The 26,943-nt window shown below is 37.8% G+C and overlaps 1 protein-coding gene and 1 pseudogene across 1 annotated transcript in view; both read left to right on the top strand.

The window, feature by feature from the left end:
• Window positions 1–9,120: 9,120 nt before the first annotated feature.
• The window catches only part of LOC140241454 (exportin-7-like), a 47,628-nt gene continuing 29,805 nt past the window's right edge, over window positions 9,121–26,943 (top strand). Inside the window, exons 1-6 of the mRNA XM_072321183.1 lie at window positions 9,121–9,138; window positions 20,604–20,747; window positions 22,425–22,518; window positions 23,785–23,855; window positions 24,586–24,681; window positions 25,284–25,349. Of these exons, the coding sequence (XP_072177284.1) occupies window positions 9,121–9,138; window positions 20,604–20,747; window positions 22,425–22,518; window positions 23,785–23,855; window positions 24,586–24,681; window positions 25,284–25,349 (489 nt within the window). The remainder of the gene's footprint in view (window positions 9,139–20,603; window positions 20,748–22,424; window positions 22,519–23,784; window positions 23,856–24,585; window positions 24,682–25,283; window positions 25,350–26,943) is intronic.
• Window positions 15,119–16,937, top strand: LOC140241893 (uncharacterized; annotated as a pseudogene).

Below are 26,943 nucleotides of genomic sequence, written 5' to 3'. Positions count from 1 at the left end.
AATCGAGCTAAAGATTGAGATGAGGAGCAAGGGTCCAACAAAATAAATGACCGAAACACGGAGAAAAAAAGAAAGTAAAAAAAAAATACAAATATACAGGGATGTAGCAAATTCTTCTCAAATGCAGGTTTGGGTGTCATAACAACACATGAAATCTCATGACCCTGAGAGTATCGCCCTGACTTTTCTTTCTTATCCCCCCCCCCCCCCCCCCATTAAAAAATAAAAAGAAAAATGTCGGGGCGAAACTCTATATAGGGTCATGAGATTTCATGTGTTGTTATTGTTTGTTTGTTTGTTTTTCATATTTCGACTTTCTTTTCGAAGGGGGATGCGGTTGTCCCATGTTGCGCTTTCCCTATCAAGCATCCAGATACACGTTACACTGTGTTGTTGCGGCATGGGAATATCAATGAGATAATTTTAATCTTTTCAGCCTTGGGCATTATATTGGTATCACTTTGTAGTAGTATACTGTATAAACAAAATTGAATCGAAGCCCAGTAGAGAGGGTTTGGGCAAAATCCCGGGGTTCCCCTGGTTGTCGCAAGTTCACCTCTTATGAGGCCCTGGAGTATATAGGGCCTATTATTGTAGACCCACTACCGAAGAAGGACTTAGCAAGCTTAGGGAGCATTGCAGGATCTCCATAAAGGGCATGGTGTCCATTTCCACCATTTTATTTCTTGGTAAATCCCTGTCAAGTTTACAAAAAGGTTGACCATGCTTTCAAAAAGAATATAGGGTGTGAAAACTGACCCGAAGTTGGTCCCGGCCCTTCAAAATGTAGGTCCTACCATCCCTGATGGACAATGAACAAACTCGAAATTACACTCAGTAATGCTCATTACCTTTACTTTACTGCGTAGCATAGCACAACAGTCGGGCTTCCAGGTCTATTCTCTTCTGATTTAATCACTATCATCATCAGCCCACTTGTCTTATTGGTGGGTGGTTTCTTGTCCAGTTCAAACGAAGGCAAGGCAGACAGGCTATGTGTAATTACTACTCATCGAACATCAAAGTTGACTACTTATAAATATGTGGGAATAGGGAGACAGGAACCATTGGTCTTCCCAGTCCAGTGCCAATCAAACCTATCAATTATAGATGGAGCTTCCACTACATCTTCCGGCAGGGAATTCCATGCAGTCCTCTATTACTCGATGAATGAACGTATCCCTTCTTAACAGTGTTAACCCTGCTTAAATTATGTTCTGCATCTCGGCTTACAAAGTTTGTATACCTGTGAGCCCCGCGTAGTTGTATCTGCCAGTACAAAGAAGTCACCAGGGTTTATTCTGTCATATTATACTCATTAATATGATCTTGTACACCTGTATCATTATATCTTCTCTTCACCTTCGGTATGCAAGGAATGGTAGGTTAAGGAGTGTAAACCTTGATGTGTATAAGGCAGGTGTCTCAGTGAGGGGATCATTGTATTTACTCAGAGTATTTCTAGTTCGGTAATTTGGGGGTTCTGGACCCCATGGGACCCCCCCCCCCCACACACACACACTTTTACAGAAGGTATGGACTGACTGGTATTGTTTGTTCGTTTGTGTGTGTGCGTGTGTGTGTGTGTGTGTGTGTGCGTGCGTGTGTGTTTTACTTTTTTGTGGCTTGTCAGTCGATTTTGGAGAGAAACGTGGCAACAATAGCCCCCCGCCCCATTCTGGAAACAAATCGACGTTCCTGCATGTTCATTCCACAAAGTCGGCCCCTCACATTGGCAAACGTAATACCAGGGAGGTGGTCCCACCTCCCTGCGTATACCGCAGCGTCTCCATTAGTGACGATCGATGCACATCACGTGGAACAAAAATAATGTGACAGATACTATGTTTCAGCTATTCATTTTCTTACTTTTTGAATTAAAGTCTTTCCTGCTTCCAACAAAAGTGTGCACAGATCGTCAAACTTTAGTTGTTGTTGTTTTAATGCAACAGCTTCTTCGTGCGTGGGGAAAAGGGAATGCCCCTAATAACCTCCCCCAGGGCCTACCCCCTCCCGTCCATCACCTTCATTAACTTACGCGACCCACGAGACGCACGTGATGATGCAGAACAATTAGAGGCGACGGCTCTACTACGATTTAGCCAATCACATTTTCCCTGAATATTTATTCTTCTTTCTATTTTGATAGAAACGTTTTCAATATTCCAACAACTGTGCATACAACATTGTTAAATTTCAGTTATAAAGATGCAATCGTATAGCTCCCTTTGGGGGGGGGGGGGTGTTACGGCACATTTTGGTAAATTACCAAAATGTGCAGTTACCAAAATGTGCCGTCAATGTCCTGCACATTTTGGTAACTTTCTGCTCCTCCACAATCATCACAAAAACAAATTGTAAGTGCAGTTTGTTTTTGTCCCCACCGAATGAGTTCGGCAGCCTATAAGGCCGTGTCACACCTTTCCGGGCAAGCTACGCGGGCTTGTTACGAGTAAGGTTTTCCCAGCACGCAGGAAATCTCGCCCGTAGTTGCCCGGAGCTGCGCACGCAATTCCGATTTACCCGCAGCCAAATTTTGAGTAGCACCTCGCAGGCAACTCCCACGCAGGTACTTCGCAGTCCCCGTATGCGGTCAGCGCGGCCAAGATAATGACATTCTGTCATTTCTGTTGGACTTCTGCCATTCCTTCAGATGAATTTCTGAGTTGTCAGCCCCCACGCGCCTGGCACGTAAGACACGTAAGACAGCAAGTAAGACACATATGCACAACTCGCACAAATCCTTGTCCGCCCTCAGAAATTGTCCGGTATGCTGGAGCATCCTCACATGCAACAAGCCTGCGTAGCTTGCCCGGAAAGGTGTGACAATGGTTACGGGTAAAAAGGATTTGTGCGTCACCTCCTGGCGACTACGGGTGAGATACGTGCTAGGTACTGTTACGTGCAGGTCATCTGCGGGGACCTCTGGGTAACAAAAATTGTTCTTCGCAAGTCGCACGTAAGGCTTGCCCGGAAAGATGTGACAAGGCCTGTAAGGCCGTGTCACATCTTTCCGGGCAAGCTACGCGGGCTTGTTGCGAGTAGGGATTTCTTTCAGCAAGCGGGAAAATTTTCTGCGGGCAGACAAGAATGTTTACGAGTTTCGCACTTGTATCTTATGTTTGCTAAACGCGTGCTACTTACCTTCTACTTGCGTGTATTCCGTTTGACCTGCGTGAGAACTTTGAAACCGATCCGTTTTCTGTTACGAGCGACTTACGGGTACTGCGAAGTACCTGCGTTGGAGCTGTCTGCAAGTTGCTGCCGGTAAGGTCTCCTACTGGTGTTCTGCGTGCACCCCCGCAACTCACTCGCAACATATTTTGAACATGCTCAAGACCTTGTCTTACCGTATCTGGAGAAGTTTGACTTGCGGGGAAGCAAATTTGGTACCCGGAGCTCTCCGCAGGTGGTCCACACCTGACAGTACCTAGCTCGTATCTATCTCGCTTGTATTTGCCCGGAGGTGCGCACGCAAGTCCGATTTACCCGCAGCTAAGTTTACAGCATGACCAGAACTTTTTCCCGGTTAGTCGTGGGAATTGCTCGCAGAGGTACACGCAGAACGCCAGTAGGAGGCCCTTAGCGGCAGCACCTCGCAGGCAACTCCTATGCACGCATGTATTTCGCAGTCCCCCGTGTGCGGCCAAATGAATGACATTTTGTGGTACTTCTGCCATTCCTTCAGAGGAATTCCTTCACTGAGTTGTCAGCCCCACGCACCTGGCACGCAGGTCACACAGCATACCCGCACGAAAAGCAATCGCAATATATAGCTTACTCGAGCCTTCAGCTCGGGTGAGCTAAATAAGTGTCTTGCCTGTCTTTACTGCTGCAGCAGGACCATATCACCTTAACTCCTTGACCGTATTATGAATCTCAAGCATATCCATGGGTTTTTAGTTCAGTTACCCAAATGTGCAGATTGTCCAAAATGTGCCGGCAAATCCACTTTTAACTGCACATTTTGGTAACAGTTGATCCCGTCAGGTATAGGTGCACTATCGGCACATTTTGTTAAGTGACGGCACATTTTGGTAACTTGCACATTTTGGTAATTTACCAAAATGTGCCGATTTACCAAAATGTGCCGTAACAGAGGGAGAGATGCCCCCTCTCCAAGTGTATTAGTAGATTTGCAAACAAAGGCCTATTAGTCAATAAGTGAGAAATCATACAATACTTACATGATTTAATTGACAGGATTTTTTTCTCTTTGCAATTTATATATTCATTCATTCTTTCATTTTTCCATTTCCAACAGAGACATATAAATATTTTACAGAAATTGAATACACAAATTACATCAAAATACGTAATAAAAGGTAAGTTTACAGAAAATTGTAAGTACATGGAAAGATGCTGGAAATGGGGAGGAATGCTAAAAAGCAGTGCTTATAGGGTGTCCCCCCCCCCATCACACGTTTACAATTCATATGATCTTAACTGTTATACATAAGAATTATAAAAAGAAACTAAGATATGCCAAATTTTATCCCAAGCTCAGTCGGGCTTTAGGAAAAATCATTCAACCATTTCTACTTGAATAAAAGTAACTGATGATTGGCTGACCGCCATAGACCACGGTCAGTACTCAGGTGCAGTGTTTATAGACTTACGCAAAGCGTTTGATCGAATGTTGATCCTTGCATTCTGTTAAAAAGGTTATCTGCTATAGGTGTTGCTGAGAGCTGTTTGCCATGGTTCTCTATAGTTATTTAACTGATCGCAGAATATGTACACTTTTCAGTTCATCAACATCAGTGGAAACCAATATCGATTACGGTGTTCCGCAAGGGTCAATTTTGGGCCCGCTCTTGTTCATCATAATAGTGACAGCATAGTCAAACAAGTACATTCTTGTTCAATACATTTACACGCTGATGATACTGTCATCTATTTCTCACATTCAGACATCATGATTGAGTCTGTTTTGAATTCTGACCTACAGAACATTTTCAGTTGGTTGTGTACATCGAAGTTGAGCCTCAATCAAGATAAAACTGTTTGTATGTTATTCGGCTCTCAGATGAAGTCAAAAAGTGTAATAAACTGCATTTATTGGTAAATGAAAATATTTGTCAGGTATAATTGACATTCTACGAAATATCTTGGCATGATCTTAGATCCATGTCTGAAATGGAACCTCCATATTGATAAGATGTGCACTCGAATAAGTAATTTGGTACGGTTGTTATCCCGATTGCGACATAATTTGTCCAATCTAAAAGTTGTTTATAATGCAATTATTCTTCCTATTTTTGATTATGGAGATATTATATATGGTACAACCAGTGCTAAACATGCAATGTTATTACAGAAACTTCAAAACAGAGCATGTCGAATAATACTAGGAATAAGTCCGTATAGACATAATATGTCGGTCAGAGAGCTGCATGCACGTCTAGGATGGAAGTCTTTAGCAGCTCGGCGTTGTTGCCACTTGAACACCATGGTTTTTAAGGCATTAAATGACTTTGCACCTCCGTATTTAAAAGATCAATTTCAGTATTGCCATTCTAATTATTCACTTAGGTCAACAGGTAACTTAGCATTGCCAAAACCTAGGAGAGAATATTGTAAAAGAACTTTTTATTATAGGGGTGCTGTGCAATACAACAATCTCCCTCCAAACTTAAAAGTTGCTTGTAGTCCTGCTTCATTTTCTAGTAAAATCATTTGTTTTAGATTTTTTTTTTTATAATCCCTCCAAAGTATAAGTTTATTTTTTTTTTTGTAGCTCAGTCAATATACAATGTACTTTTTTTTCTCTTGTCAGTGATATACATATTTTTACAGTTTGAATCTTTTTATCCTGATATCAATATCAATTTCATGTTAGGACCCCATGGAAGAACAGCCAAGTCTTCGTAGACTGCGCTGAATTGGCTATCCTACCGTACATATTCGTTGCTTATCTTTTTTTTCTCTTGCTTTCTTCCCTTTTCCATATTTGATGCATTCTATGTCTTAATCTACTGTTGATCATATGTTGTATATTGCTTGTCATACTTTTACTGTACTCTTTTTTTTTTTGCATGAATTTACGGTGAATAAATAAATCAAATCAAATCAAATCAAATCAAATCAAATCAAATCAAATCAAATCAAATCAAATCAAATCAAATCAAATCAAATCAAATCAAATCAAATCAAATCAAATCAAATCAAATCAAATATGGAAACACCGCTGCAGTCATGCAGGAATTAGAGAGAACGGAAAGAGAGGGGGGATGAGAGAAACTGAATGCGTGGTGTGAAGATAAAAAAATTGAAGACAATAACAAGACGAGAGTTAATGGATGATTGGAGCCGCTCAGCAATAATTGCGTGATTTTAACCAAAAATAAAGTTGGATTTTCCGTTCTTTTGCAACCATTAAAGAATCAGCACAATTTTACGATTGTTACATACATTACGATGTTAATAGGAATACATCAATTTTGGTGATGATACTCAGATAGATTCTAGTAAATAAGGTAATCAGTATCTTCGGATTATTTATTTAAAAAAAAAAACTTAGGGACGCTTTTAAACTATCATAGAGATTATTCCAATACTTAGGTCCAAGAAATGTAGATTCGGTGAAAGAATATAAAGTCTTAGTTAAAGGCAACTGAAATTTATCAGAATGACAAGTTGCATGGGTATTTATGAAAGGAGCGGTTTCTCGCAGACATGCCAGTGAAAACGGGCGGTAATAAGTGGTTGCTGAGTTTGTACATAAATTGACCAAGATGATAAAACAAAGATCAGCTGTGTTTAAAACTGTGCTTTCGGAAAACAAAACATTGGTGTGAGATCTCCAAGATACGTGGCAAGTATACGAAGGTTTTTTTTTGTTTTTTTTTTTGTTTTTTTTTTTTTGAGACGGGATAGTCTGTCGAGATAAGTTGCATGGATAAGTGATCCCCCAAACTAAAGAGACCATAATTATAATGATAAGGCAAAATTAAAGCTGAATGATAAACATTAAAGGACAAGTCCACCTTCATGTACATGAGGATTGAGAGAATGCAGCAATATTAGTAGAACACATCAGTGAAAGTTTGAGGAAAATTGGACAATCCGTTCAAAAGTTACGAATATTCTAAGTATCTACATATAAGTCACTGCTGGAAGAGAAGACTACAGTGTATGATGTCACATGCGTACAACTATATAAGGAATATAAAAAGAGAATTTCACAAAACTTTACTTTTTGAATAAAGTGCACATTTCTTCGACTTACTACTGACGTATGTTAAGGGTAATATTATCCCCCCTGCCTTCTGAAAGAGAGAAGTCGAGTTTTCTTTTGTTATGCGAGAAAAATGGAAATATGTTGAATTTTCTTTATTCTTTCTTTGTATCGTCATACTCATGTGACATCACAAGCTATAGTAGTCATTTCATCCAGCCGTGACTGAGCAGAAACTTCAAACGTTCATAGCTTTTTAACGGATTGTCCGATTTTGCTCAAACTCTCACTGATGTGTTCTACTAATATTGCTGCATTCACTCAACCCACGTGTCTATGAAGGTGAACTTGTCCTTTAAGAGGGTGGGAGTGTGTGAAATGATGACTCACAAACATCATCAATATTTGACTTACATGAGAGTTTATTATTATCAATAATCAAACCTAAAAACTTCGTTGACGTAACATATATAGCTATATTTCTTTCTATATCATTGGAGAGACTATTCAAAATATTACTAAATAACATTCATTTATTTTTAAAAAGTCTTATAAAGACAATTTATTTGACTTTATCCAACATAACAATTTTTAAGTACAGAATTTAACGTATCCACCATATACATCTGAATGGGAAAGAAATACATTTGAGTAACGGCAAACAATACAAAAGATTTTTTTATATAATTTCTATGTACATACTAAATGAACAAAAAATATTACCCAGCTTATCGTCTGTTTTCAATGAAAATTTTCGAAACATGATCAAAAGGGTGCATCAGATCGTTGAAATAAATTCTTTAAAAAAAAAATGTAAAAGCTCCCCCGTGTAGGAAGAAAGACACTCTCTCCACCCCCCCCCCCCCCTCCGCTGCGTTATACTGGTCCTATACTTTCAAAATTAATGATGTTGATAGTAAATGAGAAATTACGAGACATGCCATAGAGAATTTCCTTTTTTTTTTCTTTCTTGTAACTTATAACCAACATAAATCGTCATACTTTTGGGATGAAAAATTTCCAAGTATTCCACCTAAAATGCATGAAATCACTAAATTTCAGTAAGAATGCACTACTTAAGCTCCCGGTATGTCGGAGGGGGAGACCCCAACACACTCCCTGGCTAGCGTGTTCCCGAATATTGATTTTTTGCCATGTCTAATGGGTCTAGGCCCCCTCCCCCCCCCCCCCAACCTGTCAAATCTATAGCGAGCCGGAGAACCTGGTTATGGTGAGATGAGGAATTATTATGCTTAGTTTAGCTGCCCATATTGTTGATGATATCAAGAAAGCACCCACCCCCATCTTTCCACCCCAAAAAGCTTTTTGTTTTGTTTTTTACCTGTGGATCTGAGAGCAAATCATTTTGATACATTACTTTGATCAAACAAGTCTTGAATTAGTGATGTATTTTTCCCCATCAGTATAGAATGGGATTAAACTAGGACTGAGATTGGATGAAAAGGGCCTTCACAATGCGGGCAATGATCTCTGCGAGAACAATGAGTGTCACGTGATACTAATTCAACCAATCATAAATATGTCAGAAATACGGTATACTATAAGATTGTTCACAATCCCTGAATAAACTATATAGGACTAGGTTCATATCAATTTGCACATTTTGCAATAATGTATTATGGAGAAATGTTTCTCCGAGATGAAATAGAGCCGAACATGGTAATACACTTGTTATGTACTCGATCTTGAATGATTTTGGGCAGAATGATAGAGCGTCATTACTCATTGAGCACGTGTATTACCACAAAACAGCAAAAGTATGAGCACATCCGCCGAACACTGATCGCCGTACCATTGACGCGATGATCAAAGATTACGGGACAGAAGCGTTGGACAGAAGCGGAGCTTGTGGCCTGTGGCTCGTTCAAGTAAAGAGGGCGCTCTAAATTATCAAGCGCGAAAATCCCACTGTGCGGAACATGGCGAACACTGAACAGGTAGGATAGTAGATTTCCGATTGTGTCTTTACCTGAACTAACTTGTTAGATCTATCCATAAAAAGAGGTGAATGAGAGGGTGAAATGTGTTTGTTCTTATCTTTCATGAGTAACGTGAGGAAGAAAATGTGATTATTGTGTTCGTCAGCTCTTGCAGTAGGATGTGTTGATGACGAGAAAGATTGGCTGTTATTATGCGTAGAGTCCCATGTCGGTGATGTGGATTGTGTACGGTACTGCGCGCTAGCGCGTAGCTGCTGTACTCGGCTCTGCTCTGCTCATCGCTCTGTGTTCACTACACACGGCCACTATACTACCACCCACCACGGCCACGAGTGCGTAGTACAGTCATACTACAGGTGCGGCACTGCTCTTTGGCTAAGCGCTCTTCAGCCAAAAGAGTGAACAACTTTTGGATTTCGAGCCACAACTTGACATTTTTTTTTCTTTTAGACACGCAGGATCTTGCAACAGATGTGCAGAACTTTTAGTAGGTCCCAGAATGACACTCGACAGACTTGTTAATGTTAAGTTGTACGTGTGAAATAGGCACACCCAGCAGCCCAGCCAGGGCAGAAGTTTACTGGATCTAACGAACAGTTACTGAGCATTACGAATAGATGATACAGGGGAGGGCGCCCTTCACCGATCCGAATGGAAGTCGCTATTGAGATTTAGCACTAAAATTTCGCCAAAAACCAACGGAGGACATACTACTGGTGGTTAAAAAAATTGTTGATTTGTTAACTTTGAATCTGAAGACAAAATTCATCACAACATGAGTCTTAAGAGACCATTGGAGACGCCAGAAAAGCTGATTCCGGATACCAAAATGAACAGGTTTGACATTCTGCGAGATGAGGCTGATACTCCTGGTACGGTGCCCGAACTTTCGGGCGAGCATCCCGAGTCAGTCCCGATGAAGGAGGCAGACGCGCAGTCGGCCAATACAAGCAGAAGTGCTGCTACCGCCATTAGTAGTAGCAGCGCCCCCAGCGTTAGACGTGAACTTTCGCTCAGTTCCGAAGTCGAAGAGCCCGATGAACAAGACCTCCCACCACGGTGGTTTAGTAAATTCACCAGCAGGCTAGAATCACGTTTTACTAGTCTGGAACAACATATGGAGGCTCTTGTGGTGGAAAAATTTGAGAAGATCAGCCTGCAAGTTAAAGCAAATGAAGAATCGATCACTGCATGTTCTATCCAAGTCGATGAGGTAGTGGATGAGGTAAAGAAACTGAAACGGGAAAAGGAAGCGTTGGAGTCCAAACTAGACGATCTAGAAAACCGCAGTAGGAGGCAAAACTTGATCTTTCATGGGATCCCAGAGAGCCCAAGGGAAAACACGCAAAAGCTTGTAGAAGACCTCATCCGAGATTTTGTTGGAGTTAAGCCATCACCTGAAGTCCCCACGATCATCATTGAACGCTGCCATCGTACTCCCACGGTTGTACCGTCTGATCCAAAAGGTGCAAAATCTCCTAGAATCGTACATGTAGCATTCTCTACTTATGTTGCAAGAGAGCTAGTGCGCAAGGCATGTATCTCTAAGTTCAAAGAGAACGCTTTTCAAGGTCACCAAATCTATGTATCGGAGGATTTCTCCAAGCGAGTAACTGCTCAGAGGAAAGGCAAGCTGGACAAGCTCAAAGAACTGAAAAAGGAAGGGAAAAAACCCTTTTTTCTTTACCCGGCAAGGTTGGCATTCAGAGACTCTTCAGGAAAACTTCACATTGTCGGTTGAAAATAGCATCTGTCACACTAAACCAGGTCTCATATAGAATACCAAGAAGCTGAGGAATTTCCTTGCATTGAGGTGTTTATCTAACATTGATAAACTAGATTAGAACAAAGGATACACAAAGATTTTTTTGTGTGCACATTATCAGGACTTGACCTTATATTAAGAGTTATGCTCATTAATCCCATGCATTAAAGGGAAATGTATTGTTTAAAATGTTTTTAAGTTAACGGTAATTTAATCGCATTCGTCTTTAAAGTGATATAGATCTAATCATGTTAAAGCCGTGTTTCACACATGGTCATGTGTCATTTGGTAGTGCCCCTTTGCGTTGCATGCACTGGAGTTCCTAATTTGCTCGCCTTATGCATTTGAGCCGATGTAGCTCAGGGGGAACTTGTTGGAAGCTAACAAATTGGAGGAGGACTGAGAGGTGTGGCACCACCAGATGTTTGGGGACCCGCCGTGTGACGCATGACCAAGTGCATATTTTGTGTTAGATATATTCTGTAAGAGAAATGCATATTTATTTGATGCATTAAGTGGGTGAAGTACTTCTATGTTTAGAAGTGGGCTTTTAAATTGAGCTCATCTGTTATTCTTGACCCCAGTGATGTGATTTTTTTTAATTGATTTTTTTAAGAGATATTTGTAATGATTTACTATAAAGAATTCAATCATTTAGATATTGAGGATTATTTATATGGTGGTCCTTGAACTAATTGTGAAATGACCAAAAGACAAACATGGACCTTAACAGGTATTTTTTAGTAACACAGCTAATATTCACAATCTTAAATAGGTTTCTGCATAGTTTACATTTGCTCCAAACCTAGTTGTCTTTAAAAGTCTCAAAAAGGAATATACCTAAAGGGAGAGAGGATATGAAATTGTTGTGAAAAGACAAAAACAAATAAAAAACAACAAATAACAGCAACAAATTTTATTGGACTTTTGTAAGTACATGTAGCTTTTAGTAACACAGCTAGTACACTCATATCTGATGTTAGGTTTCTATATATTTTACATTTATCTTACAGTTTTTAAAAAACGACTAAACAGAGTTATGTTGTTGGTTCAAATCTGAAGTTGGTTTTTGGTGTTTTAAGTTGGATCTTTTTCTCAAGCAAGCATTATTTTGCTTGTTTGTTCACTCATTTCGGACTCGGGGCTGTATTTGATTTGAAGCCCTGTTTTCCTTTTTGTGTGTGTCTCTACTTGCGCTCTTTTTTTGTTTGCTTTCCAATCTCGTTTGCTCTTCTCAAATCACATTTATTATTTTTCTTTCTTTATTGTTTTTTTTTGTCCCCGCCGAACGAGTTCGAGCAGGGGACTATGAAACGGGCTCCGTACGTGTGTGTGTCCGTCCGTGCGTCCGTCCGTGCGTCCGTCCGTGCGTCCGTCCGTGTGTGCGTCCGTGTGTGATCAAAATGTTCAAAATGCTACTCCTTCGCCATTTCTAACCCGATTTTGATTCTGTTTGCTTTATATGATAGCACTACATGGGAGCTTTGAAACTTCTACACAGAATTTCAATTGTGACCTTTGACCTTGACCTTTGACCTATATTGTACATTTTGCTTCAAAATGCTACTCCTTCGCCATTTCTTACCCGATTTTGATTCCGTTTGCTTTATATGATGGCACTAGGTGAGGGCTTCAAAATTTCTACACAGAATTTCGACCTGTGACTTCTTTGACCTTTGACCTTGATTTTGACCTATATTGTACATTTTGCTTCAAAATGCTACTCCTTCGCCATTTGTAACCCGATTTCAATTCCGTTTGCTTTAAGTGATGGCACTAGGTGAGGGCTTCAAAACTTCTACACAGAACTTTGACCTTTGACTTCTTTGACCTTTGACCTTGATTTTTTTTACCTATATTGTACATTGGCTACAAAATGCTACTCCTTCGCCATTTCTAACCCAATTTCGATTCCGTTTGCTTTATGTGATGGCACTAGGTGAGGGCTTCAAAACTTCTACATAGAATTTTGACCTTTGACTTCTTTGACCTTTGACCCTCATCTTTTTACCTATATTGTACATTTTGCTACTAAATGCTACTTCCGGCGGGGACATATATTACGCACCGCGTAATTTCTACTTTTCCTTGTTTGTGTTTTTTTTTTGTACTGTATAAATCATGGTAGTCTTCCTACATCTGCAGCAAATTTGTGAAGTTGATATTATCTGTTGGCAGTCATTTAGTTTTTTGTGTATTACTCTTTGTCATATTGATTCAGATTGTATGAAAATGGCTATTTCTCAACCAGAGTTATGGATCTAAAATTACTCACCTTTAATTGCAGGGGTTTACAAGATTTTGTTAAAAGGAGAAAAATATTTCATTACATAAGATCTCTTGAAGTAGACATAGTTTTCTTACAAGAAACTCACTCTTCAAGATTGGATGAATTATCTTGGAAACAACAGTGGGGGGAAAAAATTTGGTTTTCGAGCCATAACTCTAAAAGTAGAGGAGTAGCCATTTTAATTCGTAATTCTGTATCTTTAATTTTTAAGTCAATGTATAATGACCCAAACGGTAGATATTTACTACTATCTGCAAGTGTTAATGATATACCTGTACTTTTGATTAATTTATATGGTCCCAATCATGATGATCCAGATTTTTTTCTAGAAGTTTTTAGTAAAGTGGACCAATTTGAATATTCATCCATTCTTTGTGCAGGAGATTTTATGTTGTGTTAGGGCCTTTAGATTATCAAGGTACAAAAGAGAGACATTCTAATGTTAAAGCAAGTAATATGTTATTGGCATTAATTGAAGAATATAATTTGTGTGATATTTGGCGACGTTTTCATGAAAATCTCAAACAATATTCCAGGCATCAAAAAAAAGCCCAAAGTTTTATCTCGTCTCGATTTTATACTTGTCTCAGATAATTTCATCACAAACTGTTTGCAATCCAAAATTATTCCAGGCATCCAGTCTGACCATTCTGCAGTTATATTGAAATTTAAAGGGATCCGTCCAGTTGGAGGTAAATCATTTTGGAAACTAAATTGTCAATATTTGCACAATGATTCAAATTTTATTGAACTCATCAAACAAAAAATTGAAGAATTTAAAAAAAATCATTTAGAATCTAACTGCAACGCTAATACTCTATGGGATGCGTTGAAATGTACCTTAACAGGAACTTGCCTGGAATATTGTGCAAGAAAAAAAAAAAGAAAAAGTTTTTGCTAAAAAACAACTATTGAAGGAAATAGAAGAAATTGATGGAAAGTTATGTGTTGATGCTGATAATGAAGGTTTAATTGCTGAAAAAGAATTTTTGGTTCAGGCTTTGAATGATATTTTAGAAGATGAAACTAAGGGTCTAATTATTCGCTCTAGAATCAGATGGGCTGAAGAAGGAGAAAAAAGTTCAAAATACTTCTGTAATCTAGAAAAAAGAACGGGAGAAAAGAAGACAATCTTTACTATTAAAGATGATCATGAAAATATATATGTTAATCAACAACAAATTCTTCAGCAAATTCATTCTTTTTATCAAAACTTGTATACAGGGTTAAATGGTACTGATCAAAATAAAACCATTGAAGATTTTTTAAATTCTATTGAAACACCACTATTAAGTGAAGATGATAAACATTTTCTTGATGCTCCTATTTCTAAACAAGAATTATATGATACTATTTGTTCTATGAAGCACAATAAATCACCTGGACTGGATGGCTTACCTGTAGAGTTTTATATTGTTTTTTGGAAAGATCTATCTGACATGCTTCTAAATTCATTTAATTTTTCTTTGCAAAATGGGGTAATGTCCTCCTCCCAGAGAAATGGGGTGATTACATTGATTCCTAAAAAAGATAAAGATATATCTTATTTGAAAAATTATAGACCTATATCCCTTTTAACTGTTGATTATACAATTTTAGCTAAAACTATTGCAAATCGTTTGAAAAAATGCTTAGACACTCTTATTCATTCCGATCAGTCTGGCTTTTTAAAGGGAAGAAATATAGGAAATAATGTTCGTTTAATTACAGACATAATTGAATATGCTAAACTAAATAATATTCCAGGTGCCATTCTCCTCCTTGATATTCAAAAAGCTTTTGATAGTGTCTCTCACAACTTTCTTTTCCGAGTTCTAACTAAATTCAATTTTGGTGATCAGTTTGTTAGTTGGATTAAGGTTTTGTATGCAAAAAGGAAAAGTTATGTAATTAATTATGGAAACTTAACTGAGTGTATTAATATGCAAAGAGGTATTTTCCAAGGATGCCCAATATCCCCTTATTTATTTTTGTTAGTAATTGAATGTATGGCACATGCCATTAGACAAAACCCTAACATTAAAGGAATCCCTGTCGAAAATGTTGACTTAAAAATTTCCCTTTTGGCTGATGACTCCACTTGTTTTATTGATGGCTCGAAAACTTCATTCCAATCCTTATTTGATACTATTGAATTTTTTTCTGAGAGTTCTGGTTGCAAGTTGAATATTGGTAAATCAGAAGCTATATGGATTGGATCAAAAGTGGGCTCGTCTTCTCACCCGTTTATCGAATATGGACTGAAATGGAATAAACATACTTTTAAAACACTAGGTATTCACTTTTCATTAAATATAAGTCATTTGTATAATCTCAATTATAAAGTAAAGCTTAAATCAATTGAAACTATACTAAACTGTTGGCGAGTTAGAAATTTATCACTTGTGGGGAAGATCTGTGTGATAAAGACCTTATTGCTACCACAATTCCTTTATTTGTTCTCAGTGTTGTGTATTAAAATTCCTAAAAGTTTTTTTAAGCAATTGAATTCACTGTTGTTTAAATTTATTTGGAACAATGGTAGTGATAGGGTCAAAAGACAACTTATGTGTAATGATTTCTCTGATGGTGGTTTACGCATGATTGATCCCTATATTTTTTCTATCGCACAAAAGATGTTATGGGTGAAATTGTTATTGGACGATAATTATCAGAGTTTATGGAAGGTTATAGAAATCTCTCTCTTGAATAAGTTTTGTCCTAAGAAAAATATATTATGGCATGCTCATGCTCCTCAATGTGTTCTTGACAGATTATCTTCATCACAATTAGCTGAATCGCTTCAAACGTGGTATATGTTTAGAGAAAATGTTGTTAAATCAGAATGGAATGTCCCCTTTACATCAATTGGTGATTGCCAGACTATCTGGTATAACAAGAATATTAGCTCTAAATCTAAGAAATATTATTTTTATCAGGACTGGCTAGATAAGGGAATAGTATTTATTTCTGATTTATTGAATCCTCCTCTTCCTGGTAATAAGTTGTTTGAAGAATTGATAATGGAATTTGAAATTAGCCCTTGAGATAGGAGGAAATATAATTTTTTGATGAAGAATATCCCAGAAAGTTGGTTAGTTTTACCTGTACAAATATCAGGATTAACTCCTGATATGATATTTGATAAAATTAAAACAAAACTTCTTTCTACAAAAAAAAATTCCAAAATATGCTTATGAAGTAATTCGAGAAATTCATGTCCCAGAAAAACAAATTAAATATTGGGGGAACTTCAGTGATTTGGATAGAAATAATTGGGAGAAAATCCATGTTAATAATTTTAAATCTACTATAATTGCACGTGTACGCTCATTTTATTTTAAACTATTTCATAGAGCTATAGCTTTGAATGATTTTTTGTATAAAATAAAGAGGAAGGACTCTCCAGATTGTGTTTTTTGTAGCTCTGTCCCAGAAACTTATATTCATTTGTTTGTGGAATGCCCTGTGGTTAAACCTATATGGGATCGGACTATAAATTTTATTAGTAAGAAGACAAATCAAGTTATGAACCCAACAGTTTTTGAAAAAATGTTTGGTTTAAATGAAAATGATAAATTTGTCACATTTCTGTTTCTTTTACTTAAATATAATATCTATGTTTGTAAATTTCAAAGTAAAAATCCATCTTTTGAAGGATACAAAACATATGTCGTTAGTATTAAAAATGTAGAATATGCTATTGCAAAAAAGAATAACAAATTACCTTTTCATTTTAAGAAATGGAGGTTTAAATTATAAATATTTCACTATGTAATATACATGTAGTTATTGTTTAATTTATGACTGAATTCAAAATGACTGCCAACAAGTAGCTTAAGTGGATATATTTTGTATTGCTGCTTAAAAATGTTAAAACAGTGTTTTTCTGGGGTGAGGGTGGGAGCTATGTTTTTTTGTTTTTTTTTCGTTGTTGTTTTTTCTTGTTTGTTGTTATGTTTTGTTTGTTCAATCATTCCGAATTGTTTGTGAATGCTGTAATTCACTTAATTCAATAAAACACACACACACCAAAAAAAAAAAAAAAAAAAAAAAAAAAAAAAAAAATAGATGATACAGCAGTCAAAGGTGATGGACTGTACGGCAAAATTGTGAAATAGGCCCCACCGCAGTGCACGTGCACCCGTGCGTTAGCAAGCAAGGGTAGGTCCTAGGGTTAGGGCTAGGGTTTAGGGTTAGGTAGGGTTGTATTTATGGTTAAATTGGCCGTCAAATTCGTCGAGGGACATTGGGGAGTCCTTCCGAGAAGAAAGAGAGGACGAAAGATGCTATGCTGTGGAAATCGGCCCCACCGCTGTATCAATTTGGCGTAAACGCTGTTTGGTGGGGCCGCATTCACGAGTATTATACTGTGGAAGGAAGCCCCACCGCCGTGCTTACCTACCGATGAACGCCACACGGTGGGGCTGAATTCACGAGTATAAATAGGCGAGCCGCCGTAGTATTAGTACGGACACGCAGTGGTGGGGCCTATTTCACGAGTATGCCGGACTGTACTGGACAGGGAGAAGAAGAAGAAGAAGAAGAAGAAGAAGGAAGAGGAGGCGTTGGGAGGAGGAGGAGAAGAAAAAGAAGGAGAAGAAGAGGAGGAGGAGAAGTGTAGATTTCTCATCCATCTTTCTGAGCAATCTGAAGATTCTTTTTAAATGTTGACATAATGTCGGCTATATTTTGCTTGCATATAGAATCTATATACTAGATCCACATTATGCAGATGAAGTGAAATTTCAATAAATGACAAAGCGTATGAAACCAAAGAATCCCGTCCAGAAACATGTGCAAAAGTGTAAATCTGAACAGTTTTGTTGTAAAAGTATTTGAAAATGTACCCTCACTGGAAAGGCGCTATCAATATCGGTTTTCCAATCACTTCAGACAAATAAACCTGATTAGTGATATGATATAGAAAATATAGTTCATTTAAATTCATTCATGTGTCAAAGTAGTGTGAAAGCATGCAAAGTTAAGTAAATCTAAGTTAGATTTCATCAATCTTTGCCTAATTTTTACTCACTCATCCATGTGTTTGTTCCAGTATGTACCGCTCGCCTTTTACAAGTAGGGATGGCGAAAAGTAAATACCATCATAAAGACATGATCTTTCTCAGAGTTTTGACTAGTTATTATGCAATTAGACATGAATCAATCGTCTTCCTATCTATAGGGTAGCTCTAGTTTGGCACATAGACTAACTACTTCAAATGATTTAGTTGTGATTCCATCTCTTGAAAATCCTTGCTAGGAGTTTTATACGATGATGTGTTTAGCCCCAACCCTGAATCTACACTGGTACAGCGGGACCAGAACAAAGCTTTGCAGTGTGTAAACTGATATTAATGCTCTCAGTCTTTCTTACAAGTTTAGACATTTTCTAGTCAGACTCGTCTGCTAGCGGAGTTCACCAAGCGAGTAAGTGGTGGACTGGAAAGCATTCATTGATGCATAGTGATAGAAGGATGGATGAGCAGCAATGTTACCAATAGTTAAATGTGCAAGGTATATTGCATGCTCACATTTAAAATGTAGGATGTAACTTTTTCAGAGACTCCAACTCTCCCATTTTCAACGGGAGATCTCCCGCCGAAAGCCCATTTTTTCAAAATCTCCCGTTCTCCCGCTTGAGATTTAATTTCTCCCGACCTGGCTTTGTGTCTCCCGCTTGAAATGATTTCTTACTTATATATCATTGTATGTTAAAAAATAAGCCTTAGATAGCACGAGAGAGCATTTAGAACCGAGCTTCCAGGGCCCTTATGCGGGCCCTGGACCCCGGCCGCAAGGAACTTCGCGCTTTGCACTTGTGATGTGCTCTTCGCGCACATCAAATTAGAGTCTCCCGTTTGCTAGGGGTTTCAGACGGGAGAATCTTCGGATCAGAAGGTGCTTGGGGTTGGAGTCTCTGCTTTTTAATTTACTACCCTGTACTTCATCAAGCTCACCTCTGATACTTGAGACTGCATTTCATAAAATTCATACTTAATGAAAACAAAAACAACAGCAGACATCATAGATACATGTGTGCCAAGCTGATTTGCACCATTTTAGGAGGTTGGCTTTTGTCACATGAGGAAGGATGTCGGTTGAGAATGATAAGGGCGTTAAGTCGCCACTAAACCCATTGGCCAGAATTCACGAAGGTGGTACAAATGAAACCATGGTTTAAACCATGGACAAAAACCATAGAGCGCCAAGTGTCGCATAGAATAGTTCGTTACGAAATCATTCATTTCGTCGATGAAATGATTATTTTGTAACGAAATGACAACATTTTGTAACTAAACGAACATTTCGTCCACGAAATGATAATTTCGTTAACAAAACGGTCATTTTGTCGATGAAATGACCAATATCGTAACGAAATATTCCGTGCGACACTTGGCGCTCCATGGTTTTTGTCCATGGTTTAAACCATGGTTTTATTTGTACCACCTTCGTGAATTCGGGCCATAGTGTTCAAGACAACTTAACGCCCTTCTCATTTTTGCTGTCAAACCATCCCAGCTTGGTGATCTGAACCAGCAACATTTAAAAAGTGTAAACTAGCTTTTTTGGGCCGAGAATACAGTGTAGGCCAACAACATTTTTGTTTCTCGTCATTTATAAAAAGAGATGCACATGAGACAAATATATATCAACACATATTTTATAACTTTTCCAAGCAGTAGATAAGTGCATGTGATTCTTTTTATTGCCAGATAATCTGCATCTGCAGTAGCATGGATTGTTGGATTGCTGCTCAAAGAATAACCAAGGCTAAATATTGCATTGGCACATGGGGAGCAACTTGGTCCCAATCCAGAGCATTACACCATAATAAGCCTTGGAAACTGTGTGGTACTGTGTGCCAGCGAAGTGAAAAGCTCCCTATGTCTTGAGTGTTGCCCTTGATGTTGCCCCAGTCATATTGGCCATTTGCTTGATATTCAGAGCTGCGAGTGAGGGAGAGTAAGTTCATATTTAACATCAAAGCTCTGAGTTTGTGTCTCACTAGCCATGAGTAAGAAAGTTTGCAGTTCATATTCACGATCAGTCATTAAAAAGTCAAGAATAGATTGCCAAGCAATCATTCTCGGGGATTCTCAAAACGAGTGCATTTGAGGCAACAAAAGTTGATGAGTCACTTTTGAAAGCACACATAAGCTGCAGAGGGTGCATGGAGTGTATAAGGCCAAGATAGAATAAGTTTGTTCCAGGATTGTCGGCAGTCAGGGCCCCATTTCATAAAACTTTCAGTGACAACTGCCACATTTCTGTGACAAATTTGCTCTCAACCAATCAGATGCAAGGATTTCAGTAGCTTGTAACAACTATCACAACTTGTTACTGATAACAAGTTTTATGAAATGGGACCCAGGTCAGTTTGTGGAATATTATTAATCTCCTCCTCTCTTTGCTGTCCCCCCTCAGGAGCTTGTACAGCTTGAGCTGCTGTGCAAGCAGCTGTACGAGAGCCCCAACGCAGAGCAGCGGACTCAGGCTGAGAAGGCTCTGGTCAACTTCACCAACTCCCCAGACCTCAACAAGTGCCAGCTGCTCTTGGAGAGGGCCAATGTAAGTTGAATAGTCTCCTACTCCAGTCTACGAATGATGCATTTCATGTTTTTCTTATGTGTACACATTGTTACCTCTGCCAAGGGAGGAGATTATGTTTTCATCAGCAATGGTTTGTTGGTTTGTATGTTCGTTTGTTTGTTTGTTTGTTCGTCCATTGCAAAATAAATCAGAAAGTTGTGCATGGATTTGGATGAAACTTCCACGAAAGGTTGAGATGTTTAAATTTTCGTAGTGATCTGGAAATTTTTATGGATTTTATGAAGCGTTCCCGATATTTTGGCAGGTAGGGTCAATGAACTTTGGAGTTCAAGCTGCGCATTTTTTGAGGTTTTCATACGCGCTGCTAGGGCAAGGCGCGCCGCACAGCTGATGGTTTATGACGTAACAAAGGCTTCTATATTGGGAAATCGGGCAATTTTTCAGCGTGCACATATGGGTGGAAATCACTGATCTCTATGGAAGAGCAAGATCAGTGGTGGAAATGAGCAGCATGCTTGGCGGAGGTCTGTGCTCTCAGAGTGCTTTTCTAGTTGTAAAATGGTTTGAAATTTAAGATAGAAGCTCATTTATTCCTGCCTAGTGCTTATCTTTGTCACTCCTCTCAGTTTCTAGAGACAGTCAACTGAGAAGTGGTGAAATTGGCAAAATGATCTATCTGGTATACATTGTGTTCAAACACTTGCACAGGTAATAATTTTCCTGTTATCGCATCACAGTTTGCTCTGCATTTTTTTTTCAATGCTTCTGCTACACCAGCAATCTTATGTGTAGCAGTTTTCTTGCAAAGAAGTCAACAGGATACCATTTGAAATATTATCATTGATTTGCTTTATATCAAGTTTTAAGTTTGAAAATTATTCCCTGTTACAATATACAAAGCTCTGATGAAGGGAGAGTAAGTATTACCCTCAGGATGGGAAATGACCTAATTTCATACCTCTGATAAACAGAGGAGGTACATTTAACTACCAATAATATTATTATTTTTTTTTATTGCATACTACTGCTTCTTCACCTTGCAATTTTAGTCAATGGACATGTTTTGAAGAAAATGGTCTAAAATTCTTTGTAATTAAATAATTATGCAACTGAAAATTTGTTGAGCAGTCATATCCACATTGCATAGCAACTTGCTATGCGATACCAAGAAAATTATTCCATTGACTTGTATATGATGTTCCCATAAGACACATTTCGTGAAATACCATGAAAATGCAGTGTCTGGATTTGCAGTATTGTATAACATTAAAAATGAATGTATCACAAGGAATGTGAAAGAGGATAACTAAATAAACATGATTTTAGAAGGGTATTTGACATCCTATCTGTGTATGCAGTGTGCCTTCAAGGCTTTAGTACATGGCTGTATGTTCAACTGAAATTTATAGTGTATACTGGTGTCTAAATGTGTCTGACTTCATCATTTTTTTTTTTTTTTTTTTTTTTTACAATACTACATAATTTTTTTTTCCTATTACAAATTTATAAGGGCGAAGTTGACAATACATTATTGAATAGTTATAACCTGGTTAATCAAAGTAGTAATATATTGCTTTCTTGAATTTTATGTTTGTAAAATACAGTCAAAGCATGTGAGTATCATGCATCATGCCAAACCCTCTGAATGTTTTATAGAAACTGACATTAATATTTCATGTCCTCATGCTTTCCAAGTCTGCATATGCCCAGCTGTTGGCGTCATCATCACTCATCAAGCTTGTCTCCCGAACCACAACTGTCCTTCCTCTGGAGCAAAGGATAGACATCAGTAAGTAATCAATCATGGCGACTGATTTTGTACACCCTTTTCACTCTTTCCTCTCTCAGGTGACATTATTTCTTTCTCAAATGAATTTGTGACTGTGTTGACCTTTATTTTTTCCCCCTTTTTGGGGGATGTTTTTGCAATCAGATACACAAATAGACCCTCAATGTGTTTATGGCTTAGAAATGATGTCGAGTGCTACAAGTGGGATTTAAGAATGATTTGTTGATTATATTCATTTGTTTCATAGAAATGCCTGGGCAACTTCTATTTCCTACGTGTACATAAGTGTTCATGAATGTAATCTCTGTGCATTGCATCGTGGTAGCAATGACACTATGATTGTTTAGTAACAGTAAAAATGTAATCCTATTTGTGCATTTATTGTTTAATGGTACATGAAATATAATGTTTTTTGAGCCGTCCATCCATCCATTCACCCATCCTTAAATATATTGAAAGAAGAAGCATTTTTATGAAATATCTATTTAAAAAAAAAAAAAAATCATATTCAAATCACATACATACTTTACAGAAGTAAGCTTTGATGGAGCATTTCACTTATATGGGACTTCTTTTTTTGTTGATAATGATGATATATATTGTCTCAACATGATCATCACAGCACAATAGAGAACTTAAAGGACAAGTCCACCTTCATTGAGTGAATGCAGCAATATTAGTAAAACACATCAGTGAAAGTTTGGGGAAAATCGGACAATCCGTTCAAAAGTTATAAATTTTTAAAGTGTCTGCATAGTCACTGCTGGATGAGAAGACTACTATAGTGCATACAACCATATAAAGAAAATAAAAAGAGAATTTCACAAAACTTAACTTTTTGAATTAAGTGCACATTTCTTCGACTTGTTACTGACATATATGTGAAGGGTAATATTATTCCCCCTGCCTTCTGAAAGAGAGAAGTCAAGTGTTCTTTTGTTATGAGAGAAAAGCGAGAATATGTTGAATTTTCTTTATTCTTTCTTTGTATCGTTGTACTCATGTGACATCACAAGCTATAGTAGTCTTCTCATCCAGCCTTGATTGAGCAGAAACTTAAAAAATTCATAACTTTTGAACGGATTGTCCAGTTTTCCTCAAACTCTCAATGATGTGTTCTACTAATATTGCTGCATTCACTCATCCCACATGTCTATGAAGGTGAACTTGTCCTTTAAGATTTAAGACAACTCTTCAACCCATATTTCCCATTTTATGGCATTGTGCCAGGTTAAACTATGTCTCCTTCTTTTCTTCATAAAACAGAGAACTATGTGCTCAACTATCTTGCTAGTCGCCCGAAACTGCAGGGTTTTGTGACCCAGGCACTCATCCAGGTATGTCTTCAATGCAAAATGATGTCTACCATGTGAAATGTATTAATTCTCTCAATGTCATAAACAACAAAATATAAAAGATGAGGTAAAGCAAGGTGTATGCCTGTGACAAAAATGATTGTGAAGTTATGAATTTAATCATGTTTTTGCATAAGCTTATTATTTTTCTTTTCCATTTTATGCAGTGTGATTCACTAAGTACATGGCTAACCAAATCAAGTTGAGAGTTAGCATTAGTGTAGAAGTCATTCATTAAGAACATAATGTTTACCTTCTTTGACAGACTAATTTTTGTAGGGGACTGAGTCTCACAGATAGAAACAAGTAGTACCAAATGTAAGATGACTGAAAATAATTGGCCAAGTAGAGAAATCAGTTAAAATCAGCATGAAATACTAGATACAGATTTCGTTGTGGGTGTTGTTAAAGAAAACATTTTTCTGCAAGATTATAGAATAGCTTATTTGTTCATCTGTGCCCATAGCCTTCGTTACATGACGGCTGTTTTTTGTGTAATGCTCAGATTTTATTGAATGTTGCGTAACACTTACAGGATGATTGGGTAGCACTCCTGATGTTGATACCTTCAAGACAGTTAGCTTATGTATATATATATTATATATATCAACTTCTTCAATATTTCCTTAAAACACAGAATAATAACATTTTTGTATTTCTCTGTTCAGAGTACACTTAGAGATAAATTTTCCCTTTGAAATCATTCCTGTAGTTGCTGGTTCGGATCACCAAACTGGGATGGTTTGACAGCAGAAAAGATGACTACGTCTTCAGAGATGTTATGTCTGACGTTTCAAAATTCCTCCAGGTAAGACCAATATTTCATGTCAGTTAAAGGCAACCTGCAAAAATGGTGCAAATCACCTTATGTGGGTGTATTTATTTGTTACGTTTGCTACTTTTTGTTTGTGAATATTATGAAATGCAATCTTGAGTTATTAGAGCTTGAGGAGGTGAAGGGTTTGATGTTACTTGTCTTGGAATGGGATGGGGTGGGCAAACATGACAGGCCGTGGATGCCGTGTAAGATTTTTAAACTGTCAAAAAAATTGCCACACCAGTCGTGGTGCTGAGCACTGAGAAACCCAGTAGGCCGCAGTAAAATGGACTGAACATAACCGAACTTGACAGCACGTAATAGGCTGTAACAAAACTTTGAAGTTTGTACAGTTTTGTCTGTGAATGTTAGACTTGCTTTTTCACATTTGCATCTATGTGATCATGTGCACCAAGAGTTTGATCAAATCATAGACTTGGTGTTTTGTGTAAATGGTGCAAAAATGATGTGAACATGAGATTGTCAGAAAAGTAACTCGTGTACCATAGTTTTGACTGTTTGTAGTTGCAGTATATGATTAATATTTGATAAGCAATACATGATGTATGCATATTTATTGTGAATTTAAACAGGGATCGATGGATCACTTTGTTATCGGAGTTCAACTCATGTCACAACTTGTCAGTGAAATCAACCAGGTTAGTAGATGTGTGATGAGTGTGTACTTGCCAAGCTTTTGCTTTTTGTATTTCTTTATTCATATTGCCTATATCTGTATTCTTGAAATATTGAGCCTGTTACCATGGCACGGTTAAATTCAGCAATGTGCTTAGTGGCAGATGTGCCATATGATTTGATATATGAGGGAAAATACTAGAAAGAGGATTTTCCATTGAATATTTACACAATGCTACTGTCTCTGTTTTTTACACAGGGTCTGTGAAGCATATCTACCCATATTTTTCTCCATCCTTAATTGTTCATATGCGGTTGTATCCAGGGTAAACAGCCACTGGGCTCATCCTCTTCTACCTAACACAGTCCTGCACAGTTTCAGCAGTGTAGGATTAACTCTTTATGTGCCACGTTCGCACGTCCGGCTCAGTCAACGGCGTGCCAACTTCGCATATTCTGCTCAACAAACAAAGCCGCCAAAACCGATCGATAAATCGCTAATCCCGCGGTACAATCAAAGCGTTTCTCGTGCTTTTGTTCCTCTCACATACAGCTTGCATTCTATGTGGTGATTGACTATCAAGCGGTGTTCCCAACTAGATTTGCGTGTACATTCTAAGTTTCTGTCACTACTTTATGTGCAAAAGTCATGCCTTTACAGTAATGTAGCAGCTGGTTATTCAAAAGAAAAATTGAAATAATTGCTATACATTGTATATAGAGGCAAAGTTTGACATTCCTCTTTAACTTTGCTCACTATTATGTCCAGCTTAACAGTAATTTGTAGAAGTTATACAAATTGGAAAAGCAGAATTCTTTCTCAAAGCATGACTACCTTCGTGTCTCAGAATAACGTGGCACACAGGGGGTTTTCACCATGGCACATAAAGAGTTAAAGGGGAAGTCCAGACGATTTTCTTAATTTCACATGGTGTAATACATAAATCGACAGCTCCATATATAGATTTGTGGAATTTATTGGGGCCCTTGAGCAGAGAAGCCAGTGCTCTAAAAAACCCAAAACAAATTACACTGGAGAATGATGGTGACATTGGAGGCTCACATATTTCAGAAATATAGCAGTGTAATTGTATTACAATACTGCTTGCTTAAAAAGCTCACCTGTGTAGAATTTATGCATGCTTTCTTCTTTTATTCTGCTTTCTTGAGCCCCCATTTAAAGGCACGGGGTCTGAGAGCAAGGTTAAAACTCTAAAGGATAAGATTACATTGTGTGCTGTTTATGTGATGATTTTGATAGCATTTACAAAAGTCAGTAAAAGGGATTACTGCTGGCAGAATGCTTTACTGATATCAGAGCTGCCAAGTCTTTCAGATTCTGTGAGAGGCTTAGTGAAAATTAAAGTATCTCATCATGTCATGACGAAAGCTTACAGATCTGGGAAATATTTTATCCATTGAGATGCATATAAAACACAAGTATCTCCGTGATTGCTCTTTTGAATGTTTTTCATTCTAAGGGAGGAATTTGGGAACTTGGCCAACATGAGATGCTGTTCTCAAACCTTAGAGATTAATGACCACTAATCAAGTGAAGAAAAGCAGTTTGCTTAGCATGGATGAATAACAGGAAAAGTTTAGTGTAACAAACAGTGA

This window comes from Diadema setosum, chromosome 18 (genome assembly GCF_964275005.1).
Source record: "Diadema setosum chromosome 18, eeDiaSeto1, whole genome shotgun sequence".
NCBI classification, from domain to species: Eukaryota; Metazoa; Echinodermata; class Echinoidea; order Diadematoida; family Diadematidae; genus Diadema; species Diadema setosum.
This window is presented reverse-complemented; position numbering and strand designations above follow the sequence as displayed.